The sequence below is a fragment of the Phyllostomus hastatus genome, unplaced genomic scaffold, assembly GCF_019186645.2.
Source record: "Phyllostomus hastatus isolate PE091 unplaced genomic scaffold, TTU_PhHast_1.1 phas_scaffold_55, whole genome shotgun sequence".
NCBI lineage: Eukaryota > Metazoa > Chordata > Mammalia > Chiroptera > Phyllostomidae > Phyllostomus > Phyllostomus hastatus.
In genome coordinates, this window is record NW_025334035.1 from 306,895 (window position 1) to 320,916 (window position 14,022).

Here is a 14,022-nt window from a genome sequence, read left to right on the forward strand (position 1 = left end):
TTTCCCAACTGAGAAATGGGAATCAATGCCTACTTCCCAAGGATGCTGTGAAGTCAGAGGTTCTGCTGGTGGGAGGGCTTAATGAATAGTCAAATGCTCTGTTCTGGCCCCTGGGAGGCAAAGCCACCACTGAGGCTCAACTGGGTGACCTCAGAGGGGCCAGCCCCAAGACTTGATAGCAGTCCTTCAGAGCCTGGGATCAGGTCCCCTCAGAGACAGAAGTCCCCAGTCAATGTTCCCACTAGAAATGATGCGCCACAGACCTTGGTGTCAGATAGCCTCGCCCATTTCTGACTGTATGACTCTGGCCAAGTCATTCTCCCCAACCTCAGTTTCCTCATCTGTGAAATGGGCCTCATAAACCCCTTTTCCAAGTTACCGAGTTGCTATGGGGATTAAATGGGAGAACACAGAGAACGAGGCCCAGAGAACAGAAAGTACTCAATAAATAGAGACAGCTATTAGCTATTATTGTTTTCATCATGCTGATTCATTCTCCCAGCAACTGCCCTGGGCACTTGCATCAGGGAAGACTCTGCCCTCCCTACACTCAGGCCACAGCTGTGAAGGGGCAGGGCCAGGCTGGTGTGGCCCTGCCTGTCTCCATGTCACCCGGGAATTACACACCTGCTCCTGTAGGCCTGATGGAACTGGGATGGAGCAGGAAGTCTCTGCAGACAGGGACAGCGCCAGTGACTGATGCAGCAGGGACTTCCTTGACTGCCATGGGACATGCCTCTTCATTCCTCATCACCACAACCTGCCAGGCCTGGGGAGAGGCAGCAGGAGGGTCAAGCTTCTGACAGTGGGACAGCAGGCCCTGTGCCCAGGAAGGAGCAGAAAACCTGGCTTCGGGGCCAGCAGGCCTCAGGCGTGGCTGATGTATGGGGTTGTTCTTACTATTTAAGTCAAGGGGGTCCCGAAGCTCCCACGCACACAATTCAAAATTGCATCCCTGCCCGGAATTCCACATTAAAGCCCATTCTGGGATCAAGCATAGTTCTCCCTGTCTTACTCAGTTAATTGCCCCTCCCGACTGAGTCCCTCACCCCTCCTGGCTTGCTTCTCACTGCCCGAGAGCCCTGGGGGTGAGGCTGCTGCCAAATTCCAGTGTTGATGCTTTGACTGGTGTCAGCACATTTTTTCAAAGGCCAGGCTGGAGCTGGTTCAAAAGGCCTCCCCATCTCCCTCCCAAAAGGGAACGGACTGTACCCAACAAGGAGTAAGGGAGCCCCCTCTGCTGTGGGAGGGAGCAGGGGCCACATCACCGACAGACTCAGAGCCATGTCCTCCACTCCCACCCCACACACATGCAAACACAGCTCCAGCCCACTTAATCCAACACACGGTGGCAGCCCAGGGTGACAGGCGAGGCAGGGAAGCCAGGGACCAGCATGAGATTCAGAAATGGAGACAGTGGTCTCCTCCTCCAGGAATATGAAACCCTACCCCCACCTGGCAGGTTGTAAGGACAAAAAGGACTCAGGCCACCAAGGAGGGAGGAAGTGCCTCTAATGGGGAGGTGGGAGGTGAGCATTTGGGTTGGACTTGAAAGGAGGAAGGACAGGAGAGCCACAGAAGAGGGACTCAGAGGCCAGAGACCCCAGACATTCAAGGAGTGGTGACACGTTTGGGTGGCATTAAAACTCAGTGGGGCATCAGAGGCGCTCTGCCGAGTCCAGCTGCAGCCCACTGAGTGACCCCAGGCCACTGAGTCAGCCCAGACCCCTGTCACAAAGGGCTGTGCTGGCCTAGTCTCACAGGCAAGGGGCACAAGGCCCTGCTGAGGACACTATTGTCATGTGGTCAGGTGGGAAGGGAAGTGATGGGCTGGGCTGAGCCAGCATCTCATACCAAAGCCAGTGCCAGCTGCTGCTTCCCAGTGGGACTCTGGACCTGTGTTTGGGGCCCATACAGCACAGCAGCAGGAGCGTGGAGCCAGGAGTCCTGCCTCTTTCTTCCAAGCCTGGTCCCCCCGCAGAACTGCTGAACTGAGCTTTGCCCACCCTGCCTCCATCACCACCATGCACATGCCCCTAAGCAGTTACTCACAGCCACCCCAATGCCTAGGAGACTGGGAGGATTAACAACTGCCCCCACAGTGGAGCTCCTTGCTCCTTGGTGTTCCCTGGTGCAGCCGTGATCCCTGCTGTGTGCTCCCTTCGCCAGTGACCTCAGCTCCCTCTCTGCCAGTGAATTTTCAGGCAGAGCCTAAAAAGGTGCAGTCCCAGGAGGGAACTTTCAAACCAGCTGTGCCTGTGGAACAAAACAACAAAAAGCACGGGCCAGTGGGCCAGGGTGGGATGTAGGCTGCAAAGGGAAAGGGCGGCCTCTGCATATTCCCGACCCAGTCCTGCTCCCCGAAGCCCCTAGACTTGGCCCTGTATGCCCCCCTATATGTCCCCAATTCTCCAGGCTGAGATCAAAGCAGAAGTCTCAGCCAGCAGTGTCTGTCTGCACCACGTCTGTCTGCTGTGGAATGTAAAATGCCCACAGCAGATGACACACCAAATGCCCCTTCTCCATCCTGTCTGCACCTCCCAAGCCTTGCAGACATCAGGGCCCAGGCAGGTCCACAAGATTCTCCCAAGAGAGAGAAATGAGAGAAGAGGTCTCTGTGGGTGGGTGTAGCCAGGTAGGGGCCAACCCCTTGACCCACTCTAGTAACACCCCACTTGGTACTGTGAGGAAGGAGGGACCAGGCAGAGCTCCATCAACAGCCTTGGGCACACTCAACAGTGGTCAGGAGAGGGCCACCACATCCTGGCAGCCACAGCTGTCCTTGGGCAAGGAGAGCTGAGCAGCCTCCCTGTCAGGGATTCTGGGTTGTGGCTCATCCTGCCTCCAGGTGATGGAAGAAAGCACCTGGGGATGGAGAGATAAAGAGACAGCAATAGGAACAAGCAAAACAAAAACAGACTCATAGATACAATGAACAGACTGGTGGTTGCCAGAGGGGAGGGTGGCTGCAGGACTGGGCGAGAAAGGTGAAGGGACTGAGACGTAGAGATTAGCAGTTACAGAACAGTCATGGGGATGTAAAGTACAGCATAGGGAACATAGTAATATTATAATAAGTATGCATGTGGTGCCACGTGGGTACTAGAAATACTGGGGGGGACACTTGGTAAAGTGTATGACTGTTTAACCACTATGCTGCACGCCTCAAACTAACAAAATAATATTAATGCCACCTGTAATTGAAAAACATTTTTAATTAAATTAAAACTTGTCAAAGAGACAGCAATAGATTAAATACATAAATAAACCCAGCTAGTGGCAGGCGTGTCCCCCTTAAATAGCCCAGGTCCACACAAAAGGCTGTGACCTTTCATTTCACAGAAGAACACCCACAAGAGTCCTTTCAGCTCTGTCAGTTCGGAAGGTGATTCAATTTGCAGAAACTCGTAGCTATCTCACATCAACATGACATTTTCTGAGGAAGGCCCGCTGATAAAGAAAGGGGTCCCAGGCCCACAACAGGACTCGAGAAGCCCTCGCATCTCCCTCTGACCCGGGGATGAGCAGGCTCTCCCAGCCCCTGCTCTGCCAGGCAGCCCTGCTCTGCAGTTCAGTTCTGGGCTCTGGAGTCAGGCTGCCTGGGCTCAGGCCCAGGCAATGCTGTTTGCAGGCCGTGTAACCTTGCTAACTGTCCCGGCTTCATTTTTCTCTTCTATAAAATGGACCTAATGATAGCTCTCCCCAGGCTGTTAGGAGCCTCGAAGGGTAATGCCCATCAAGCACTTCAGATAAACACTCAATGCGTTCTGGCTGTCAGGGTTCCTCCTCTACTCCCATTTGCCGTGGCCCGGCCACAGCTCACTTCACCCCTCGTCAGCCAGCCCTCGTGCTCCTCAGTCAGGCCTCCCGTGTGGAGGCAGGTATGATGCTGGAGGCCATGGAGGAGGGGGCCCCAGTGTTTCCTCCCAATACCCCTCAGCTCATGTCAACCCTCTTTCCATGAACTAACACCCAACAATTCCATGACGGGACAGCTTATTCCACACTCCACAGACATCAACACACCCCTGCCAACATCTGGGACAGCTCTTCTGGAGCACTGTTTGTTGAGTTTTCTATAATAGAGCAGAAGTCAGCAAACTTTTATGCAAAGGACCTGAGAATAAATATTTTAGGCTTTGCAGGCTATTCAGTCTCTGTTGCAGCTACTCACATCTGCCCTATAGCATGAAAACAGCCATACACAGTCCAGAAACGAGTGGCCATGCCGTGTCCCAGTAAAAGTTTATTTACACAAACAGGTGGCAGGCCGGATTTGGCCCATGGCCCATAGTTCACTGCATGTGATAGGTGTGTGCATGAATGTGTGCCTTGCCCATGTGTAACAAGGAAAAGGTAACCAAGGCTGCTAGCCCTAGGGGGTGGTACACACGCACACAGAGAACACACACACACACACACACACACACACACAGACCGCACAGAGCCACTTAGCTGTGCCAGCCCAATGAGTGGCATGAAGTTCACACTTGACACGACACATACTCATACATTTGTTTATTTGACAGACGACAGGACAGATGGAGGTGGAAGCATGCCGCTGCAGGGGGCAGGACAGCGATCGCCACAAATGGAAGATCATTAAAAAATCCTGCCACACCTTTGGGGTGGGGTTCTTTACTTTCATTTACACAGCTAATATTTTGGAACCTGTGATGGATCATGGAAGGATGAAGTCACTGTGGAAAAAAACAATTCTGGCAGAGCTGGGAATGGGGCCAGCCTCCCCGCCTTCTGTGAGGAATGAACGACATCACCCCTAGACAGCTCAGGACAGGGGAAAGAGTAAGCACAATACAGAGTGGCCTCTCAGCATTTGAAATCAAATGAAGCGCTTTGTTCTAAAAGGTGTTTTCCTGGGCTTCATTCACTTTTTCTCTCAATAAAATAAAATAAAATAATAAACAGGGGCATCATATATGTCCAAGAGATTTATGATTCATGATGTTAATAAAGTCAGTAAAACGTCAAAAGCAAGATCCTATCCTGTTAGGAGATGCACTCGGGGACAATGAGGTTGGATGACTATCTCTTCCCATGCCCCCAGCACCACTCCTTGCCATGTGTCTGGCAGCTGCAGGCCGGGCCAGGCTGCCGGGAGAGCACAGGTATTCCCCACACAGCCCCCAGCCAGTGTGCTAGCCTAAGGTCCACAGTGTTGAAAGCGCCCTGTGGGGGTCCCTCACTTTTCCCCTAAAGCAGCAGGATCCTTGAAGACCTCAGCATCTTCTGGCTTGAGGGACCCTGAGAAGTGCTTCAGATGAACCTCCTCAGGCTGAGCAGGCTGCCTTTCTCGAGTGCTTGCATCTCTTAAAAGGGGAACCAGGGCAAAGTTCTTCCAGTTTCTCCCTGCAACTAAACAGTAAAACATCATTACTGACGTGGGTGCAGCAAAACAATAATAAATATGTATCAGTTGGTCTTACCAATCTGCAGACAAAAGGGGGCCCAGGCGTGTGGGTGCTTCCTGAGGCACCTGGATGGGTGCTGTTTCCTCTTCCCTCAGCTGCTCAAGGAGCCTCATCCTCTCTGGCAGCTCCTCACACTCTCTTCCTCCGCTCCCACCCTGGCTTGCTTATGGCTTCATGACAGCCTATGGCTTGCCTCTCTCCTCCATTTCCTCCCTGCCCATGTGGGAGGGAAAATGGGCCTGCCCCCTGACCTGCTCCACACCGAGGTCATATGTAAGGTGATGAACACCAGCCAAAGAATCGGGATTTGGGGTTCAGACCCCACCTGGGCACAGCAGATTGGGAACAATGCCAAGGGAATTACAGTGACACTGGGCTTCAGACGGGGACCTCACATGTGGCTTATAGTTCCAGCCCTGGCTACCTCAGAAAAATAACAGGCAAGAAGTGACAGGAAAGCTGTGTGTACTCTCCTTTCATTGGCTAGAGCCCTGATCAGCCAAGTCCTCTGGTTGACCACACCTCCTACCCCCAGGCCACAACTCAGGCCCTTCTGCTGGCCACATCTCAAAGGCATCAGGAATGCTGGGAGCTGGGCCCACTGTGGTTGCTCCAGCTTAATACTTCAGGTCCTGGTGTTTCCCACAGGCCCACAGGCTATCACTGGCCTGTCCCCCAACTCCAGTCTCACACTAAGTATCAAGTGCTGAAAGACGATCTCTTGGGGAACCCAGGGATAGAAGCAGGAAGGGACCATCTTCTGGCTGACTGGTTGGTATGAAGATCCAGCCTCAGCGACTGCTTGGCCCAGCTCCAGGGCCCTCAAATCAGGTATGGGTTTTCCAGGGTCCACTTCCCATAATTCTGAGGCCAAGACTCCCTCACATGCTCTCCCTAGCTCAGTTACTGACCACTTTTCTCCCCTGGTCTTTCTCTCCTGCACCGCGCCCCCCCACCTTCGCAATCACAGGCACCATGGGTTATCTGGACTATCTGGCTATTCATACTGGAGCATCACTGTTACAAGGTTGTATAGGAAAGCAAAACTCTCAGGAAATATTTGCTAGGTAAGTAAAGTATGAAATCAGGGAACCTCTCACCATTCCCTACCACCACCCCGGTTAACATAAACATGTGCATCCCTGCCACCAGGCCAATGTCATTGTTAATATCACAGTGAATGGGCAGTGTATCAACTGCCAACAATGTGATGCTAACAATGCAAATCAACTGCAAAATGAGACAGCAAATCTTGTAAAAGGTGTCAGATTTCATGAAATCAATAAAAGTGATGTTGGAAAAGTGCTCAAATAGCATGCAAAGCCATCTTCAAATGCCTCTATGACAAAAAGACCAGTTAACAACTGAAAAAGAGGTTATCAATAGGTATTATAGAATGATACAGGGAGTGCTCCCAATGAGACTCATGGAGAAATTACAGGATGGCAGAAGGCCCTTGGGAAAACTGATGAAGCCCTTGAGTAGTTTTCCAAAAGTAAGTCTCTTGATAAAAATAGATTTCCACTCCCAGCTCTAATGGAGTATCTAGTACTGGGCCAGACATCCTGCTGTAAACAACCATAAAACTGGACAAAATACCTGAAGCAAATACATGCCTTATGTTTTCAGTCATAGGACAGCAGGTGGTGAAAAACTGCAATTGCTGAGAGAAATGAAATTCACAAGGTGAGCTCCACGATTGCCCTGATGTTTTGTTTAGGGACAAGTTCTCTGACTACGGTGCAGTGGTTCCAGCAGAGTGTGGCAGTGCCTCTGAGCTGAAGCAGCTAGCATCTGTGCGACAGGGCACAGGAGAAGAAGAGGAAGGGAACTTGGACATGGAGGTCCATAAGTCCCTGGCTGAGAGCTGGGCTGTGTTGCACAAGGTGAGACAGCATTAGTTCCAACAGAGAGTGCTGCCATGAGGTTGCAAGTGGGACAGAGATGTTAGAAGCTGAGCAGTACTAAGGAATATTGGAGGTGCAGGCCAGCCAGAGTGGAGAGACTTCCTTAAAACCCTTTCTCCACATTAAGCTAAAATACCAGAAATGCCCCCATGTACTCTACATAACCTAGAGTAAGCACTACTCAAGACTCACCCAACACAGCCTAAAACCAAGCCCTGATAAGCTCCCCACTGGAAAGTTTGGAGGCTGAGTCCTACAAGTTTTATGGGATTAGCAAATACCTTGGAATGTCCACAGATCTACCATAATAAAGCCTAAAACTAGCCCTAAATAAATTCAAAGTGATTCATCAGTAACTGAACTGCCAACTAGAACAAAAATCCAACCATGAGTCTTTACAGCATATAATTCACAATACCCAGCATACAGTTGATAGGTACTAGATATGAAAAGAACCAGGGAAGTGTGACTCAGTTGGGGCAAAAAAGCAATCAATAGAAACTGACCTCAAGATGGCCCAGATGTTGAATTTACCAGACTGAGAAGTTAAAGGAGCTGTGACTAGGTGGAGCAAGAGTAGGTTTACAGTTGTTCATATGGAAAATAATACAATAATTAATAATACAAGGATAAACTCTGTTTTACATACTCACAACAGTAAACCTACTTTTTCCCTAGTCTGTATAAATATGTTGAAAGAACCAAAGGAAAATATGGTTTTAATGAGGGAACAGCTAAGGAATCTCAGGAGAAAAATGGAATCTATTAAAAAAGAACCAAATAGAAATCCTACAACCAAATAGCACAATATTTGGAATGCAATAGTCACTGAGTGGACTTAGTAGCAGTTTGAAGATGGCTGAGGAAAGGGTCAGTGAACATGAAGACAGATCAATATACATCATCATGTCTGAGAAACAAAAAAAAATGTTTGAGAAAAAATGAACAAAACCTGAAACACCTATGGGACAATATCAAAGGTCTAACATACATGTAATTAGAGTCCCAAAAGGAGAAGATGGCAAGAATAAAGAAGAATAAAGCAAAATACATATAGTTACTTCCCCATTATGATGAAATATATCGATGTACAGATCCAAGAATCTCAGCAAACCCCAAGAAAAATAAGACCAAAGAGAACCATACCTAAGCACATCTTAGTCAAACTGCTGAAAAACAAAAATGGAAAGAATATTTTAAAAACAGCCAGAGGAAAAAAGACACATTACAAATAGGAGAATAACATTGCAAATAATGGGCAACTTTTCATCAGAAACAATGGAGGCCAGAAGACAGAAGAGAAACGTAGTTAAAGTGTTCTAATTTTAAAAAGAAAAAAATCTGTTAACCCAGAATTCTATATCCAGTGAAAATATCCTTCAAACGTAAAGATGAACTTGACATTTTTAGGTAAACCAAATCTGATAGAAAACTAATCTATACAGTAAGTCCTCACTTAATATGATTGTCAATAGGTTCTGTGACTTGAAGTAAAACAATGTACAATGAAACCAATTTTATAAGGTTAATTGATATAAACAAGAACTAAGTCCCTATGGCATTGAGTTTGGCAATTGTTTCTTGGACATGACATCAAAATAACAGGTAACAAAAAGATAGATAAGTTGGGTTTTATCAACATTTAAAACTTTTGGGCCCTGGCTGGTATAGCTCAGTGAATTGAGCACCAGCCTGTGAACCAAGGGGTTGCCAGTTCAATTCCCAGTCAGGGCACATGAGTGGGCTGCAGGCCAGGTCCCCAGCAGGAGGCACACGGGAGGTGACCACATATTGATGTTTCTCTCCCTCTTTTTCTAACTCCCGTCCCCTCTCTCTAAAAATAAATAAATAAAAATCTTTTTTAAAATATTTAAAACTTTTGTACATCAAAGGACTCCATTGAGAGAGTAGAAAGACAACTCACAGAAGGACAAAATATTTGCAAATCATATATCTGGTAAAGTATTAATATCTTGAATAGGTAAAGAATTTCTATAACTCAACAACAACAAAACAAATTTTTAAATGGGCAAAGGGTTTGAATAGACGTTTCTCAAAAAAAATCTATAAATGGAAAATTAGAACATGAAAAGATGCTGAAATTCATTAGTCATTAGGGAAATGCACATCAAAACTGCAATGAGATACTATTTGACTTCCATTAGGATGGCTATAATTTAAAAAATAAGAAAATAAACAATGTTAGTGAGGATATGGAATCTTTATGCATTGCTGGTGGAAATATAAAATGATATAGCTGCTTTAGAAAATGGTTTGGCAGTTCCTAAAAAAGGTAAATATAGAGTTATCATATAATTCAGCAATTCCACCCCTACCCAAAAGAATTGAAAGCAGGGATTCAAACAAAACTTACATACCAATATTCACAGCATTATTCACAATAGCCAAAAAGGTGGGCACAATCCTAATGTCAACCAACAGATGAATGGACAAATATAATATACTATACCATATACACACAATGGAGTACTATTCAGCCAGGCACAAAAAGACATATATTGAATAATTCCACTTGCATGAAGTACTTAGAGTAGGCAAATTCATTGAGACAGAAAGTAGAAAAGAAGTTGCCAGGGAGGAAGGTGGGGTATTATGATATATGGATATCCCACATATCTATATCATTCATACATATATCCCACAATTTTTAAAAAACTAAAAGCAAAGAATCAGGGAAGGGTTGTAATTATAACTAAAAATGTACCCAATATAAAGTAAGTTAGCTTCCTTTTTAAGTAAATATCTTCAATCAGACCTTAATGTAATGTCTACTGTTAAATGTTTACCATTAACTGTTAAAGGACTTTTTTCTGGTAGTGATTTTCTCCAAGGCTTTTCTGCTCAAGGTGTACCCTTTACTCTTCCCATTCTTCCCTCCTGTACCTGCCACACAACATGAGTGTGCATGTGACCCTGTGTGTGTCCATAAGCCTCACAGGGCTGAGTGCAAATGGGTGTGAGGCATGGGGCAGAGGAGATGGGACAGTCCACAACAAGGTCAGCAGTCCAGGTGGCTGGATGTGGGCTGAGCTGCTTCCTCTGGGGCACTGAACAGGTGCCTGGGCCAAGGGTGCTAACAGAGTCACGTGCATGGGCAATGTGCAGGTGCCCATGAGAGCACAAAGAAGTGCCCATAATGAATGTATGAGAGAGGATGACTCTTGGAGCCATTCCAGTGTCCAGGCCATGGGGTGAGGAAGGCCTACAAGAAATGGGGGCAGCCAAGATTTCGCCTGGCCAGCATGCTGCAGCAGCCCTCCCCTTACACCTCACCTCTGCTCGACCGTAGAGAGAAACTCAGGGTTCGCTTGATGCCTTCACAATTGCCCGGGTCTTCATTGATGATGCCCACATTGGTGTTCCAGGTGGTCCAGTTCACCTCATCCACCCTGCAGGGCAAGGAGACAGGGGGGCAGGGGGCAGGTGGCCTAAGAGCCATGCCCAGCTTCCCAGGTCAAGGGCTTGGCCCAACAGGCCAAACCCAAGAAGCCCATAGATCGGGATGAGAAGCCTTGGTTCTGACCCTGATTACCAGGTGACTCCTTCTGGATACCTCATTTTCTAGCATTTAATGTCTGGGTCTCACCAGCTGAGATCTGAGGTGGGCCTGCTGTGGCCACAGCTGAACACTGTACCTATAGCTGGCATGCAGAGAGCCCCCAGTGTCCATGGCTGGCCTCAAAAGGCCCTGAGGCAGGCTCTGTACCCACAGCTGGCTACAGGTGGGTCCCCCATGCCCACACTATGCCCTGGAATGGCCTGTGTTCCCATAGCTGGCTCTAGGTGAGTCCCAATAGGTGATCCCTGAGGCAGGCCTCTATACCCACAGCTGGCTCTGGGTAGGTCCCCAATATCCACAGCTGATCTGAGTCCCCCAGGCTTTGATTCCTGCTTGGGCATTACCTAAAACACCACCTGTAGTCATCCTTGCCATCAGGTGTGTACCCCACTTGCAATAGCTTGCCTGAACGGAAAGCCTTCCTCATGCACTTTAGGAAACTTTTCTCCGTGTCCAGGATGGTGATGGCTCTCTGCAGGAAGACACAAAGGGCAGAGGGACAGAAGACTCATTCAGAGGTCATGCTGGCTGCCAGTGCTGGCTGCCAAGATCAGCCTCCCCAGGGTCTCTCCCAGGCCCAGCTGCTCAGAGCAGCACCTGCAGTGCCTGCAACACAAGCTGGTCTTTGTGGTCACTACTGCACAGGAGGAGCTCAGCCCGACTGGCCCCAGACCTGCCCAAGCACTGCCGGTGAGTGGTGAGCCCCATGAGTGGTGTGGAGTGCACCAGCCCCAGACCCTTCCCTGGGGAGCTCACGAAGAGGCAGCTTAGTAGTGGTTAAGAGCAGAGCCTCAGGTGTGAGACCGTCTGGGCTGACTTCTGGTTGGGCTACTTACTAGTTACCATGGACACAAGTGTCCCTGTGCCTCAGTGCTTTCTTCCAAAAAATAAAAATAGTCATAGTACCCACTTTATAGCATCCTTGTGAGGATTAAATGAGAGCATGTCAGTAAGTACCTGGAACAGAGTCAGTTCTGCTTAATAAGAATGGTACTTTTATGCCCTGGCTGGCATAGCTGAGTGGATTGAGCGCAGGCTGCGAACCAAAGGGTCGCAGGTTCGATTCCTGGTCAGGGTACATGCGTGGGTTGCAGGCCATGACCCCCAGCAGCCGCACATTGATGTTTCTCTATCTCCCTCCCTTCCCTCTCTGAAAATAAATAAAATCTTTAAAAATAAATAAAAAATAAAAATAAAAATATTTTTTAAAAGAAAGAAAGAAAGAAAAGACTGGTACTTTTATTATTAGTGGGGAAGGCAAATGTGGGCCAAGGGTATCAAAAAAGTAAGCTGTCAGGGCCTGCCCCATATTAGCTGCTCCTGCAGAGTCTGATCTCTGGTACCCAACTTAGATTGGGTTCCCCTGAGATGGGAACCTCATGGATGGGGCCCACATGGATGGGGCTGAGCCCTGTATCGCCTTCCCTTGGGAGCCACCCAGACCACAGTGAACACTGTGTTTATGAACACAGACTAATGACACTGGACGAGGAAACCCTGTGGGAAGAGCCAGAAGGGAGTTGACTGAGAGAGATGCTGTAGCTTGATCCCTGAGACCTGACTGAGCTTTCTGCCACCTCCTCAAACTCTGCAGGGGCCAGGACACCCAGCTATGTTAAGCAGCAGACAGAGTAGCTGATACCCTCCTGCTGCACACACCCCACCAACCAACCCACCTGCAGCTTCCATATGTTCTTGCTCTCCTGTGCGATCTTGTTGACAGTCTCACCCATTAGGGCGATGAGCATGTTAAGCAAGAGGATATAAGTGAGAATCACGTAGGCCAGCAACAGGATAATGAAGACAGCCTTGAAGTCATAGTTCTCAGTGAACTCCAAGTCACCCATACCAATGGTGAACTTGAACAGCTCCAGACATGTGGAGTACAGGCTGTTGTAGGAGCTGTCAGGCGACCGGTAACAAGGCCCCCTCCACCTGTGTGGTGTGGTTTCAGTCGACACAGAGTCATTCTTTCCATCCTCAATCAGTGTCACCACCGCTATAAGACATGGGGAGGGCAGGGTGCAGATGAATGGAAACCAAGACCTCATGTCCCCTGACATACTAACCCACTACCCCAGGATAGGTCTGCATCAGGAACACTATTTGGCTATGCAGCACTTTTGTGTAAAGGCACCTCCTTCTCCAAAACTATCAGATATTGTCATAATATGCCATTTTGTTAGATTAGAACTCCATCAGCTGCTCTGAAGAACTGTTAAAATAAATATACAAACCCATAATGTACAATGTAAATATAGTCAGCTCTGGGCAGTGCACAATCTGCCTAAACTTACTTGTCAGCCCTAGCTCCACACCTACTTTCTCAGTCATACCCTATCTGCTTGTGCCTCTTAGCAGGTGGCCCAGAGCCAGCCATGCCAGAACCAAGGTGGTTAAGCAACTCAGAGCAGAATGGCCTCTTTCCACATTCTGCACTCTTCTGTGGGAAATGGAGTCCAGAGCCTGAGAGCTTCTACAGCAGCTGTGCCCCAAGGTTACTGCATAACCACTATCTAACACACTTCACTTAATCCCTGCCTGTGGCTACTGATAAACAGGTCCTTTAGATCAGGGACCACAGCCCACACCAATTCCTGTCAGTCCAAGCTCCTTGTTAAAGCTGCCCATGTGTCCCAGACAAACTCTATGAAGACTGGGAGTCAGAACTTCAGCTGATCTACCTAATACATAGAAACAAACACAAAGAGGAAGCTAAAATGGGGAGACAAAGAAACAGGCCCCAAATGAAAGAACAAGAGAAATCTCCAGGAAAAAAGCTCAATGAAAAGGAGACAAGCAATCTATCAGATACAGAGTTCAAAGCAATGGTTATAAAGATGTGTAACAGCATAGAAAAGTACATAGAAACCATCATAAAAGACTAAACAGAATTTCAGAATACAATATCTGAAATGATGAATACACTAGAAGGAATAAACAGTAGGTTGGATGAACTACAAGTCAGCGATTTAGAAGATAAGGTAGAAAAACACCTAATCAGATCAGCAAAAAGAAAAAAGAATTAAAAAAAAATAAGGATAATTTAAGAGACCTTTGGGACAACATGAAGCATAACAACATCCACATCACAGGGATACCA

At 47.8% G+C, this 14,022-nt stretch overlaps 1 protein-coding gene across 1 annotated transcript in view; it reads right to left on the reverse strand.

Annotated features, from left to right (window-relative positions):
- Positions 1 to 4,549: 4,549 nt before the first annotated feature.
- Positions 4,550 to 14,022, reverse strand: part of TRPV1 (transient receptor potential cation channel subfamily V member 1) — a 32,595-nt gene continuing 23,122 nt past the window's right edge. Inside the window, exons 12-15 of the mRNA XM_045824450.1 lie at positions 12,596 to 12,918; positions 11,264 to 11,391; positions 10,634 to 10,749; positions 4,550 to 5,376 (exon numbers count right to left, since the gene is read on the reverse strand). Coding sequence (XP_045680406.1) covers positions 5,204 to 5,376; positions 10,634 to 10,749; positions 11,264 to 11,391; positions 12,596 to 12,918 — 740 coding nt within the window. The 3' untranslated portion in view covers positions 4,550 to 5,203. The remainder of the gene's footprint in view (positions 5,377 to 10,633; positions 10,750 to 11,263; positions 11,392 to 12,595; positions 12,919 to 14,022) is intronic.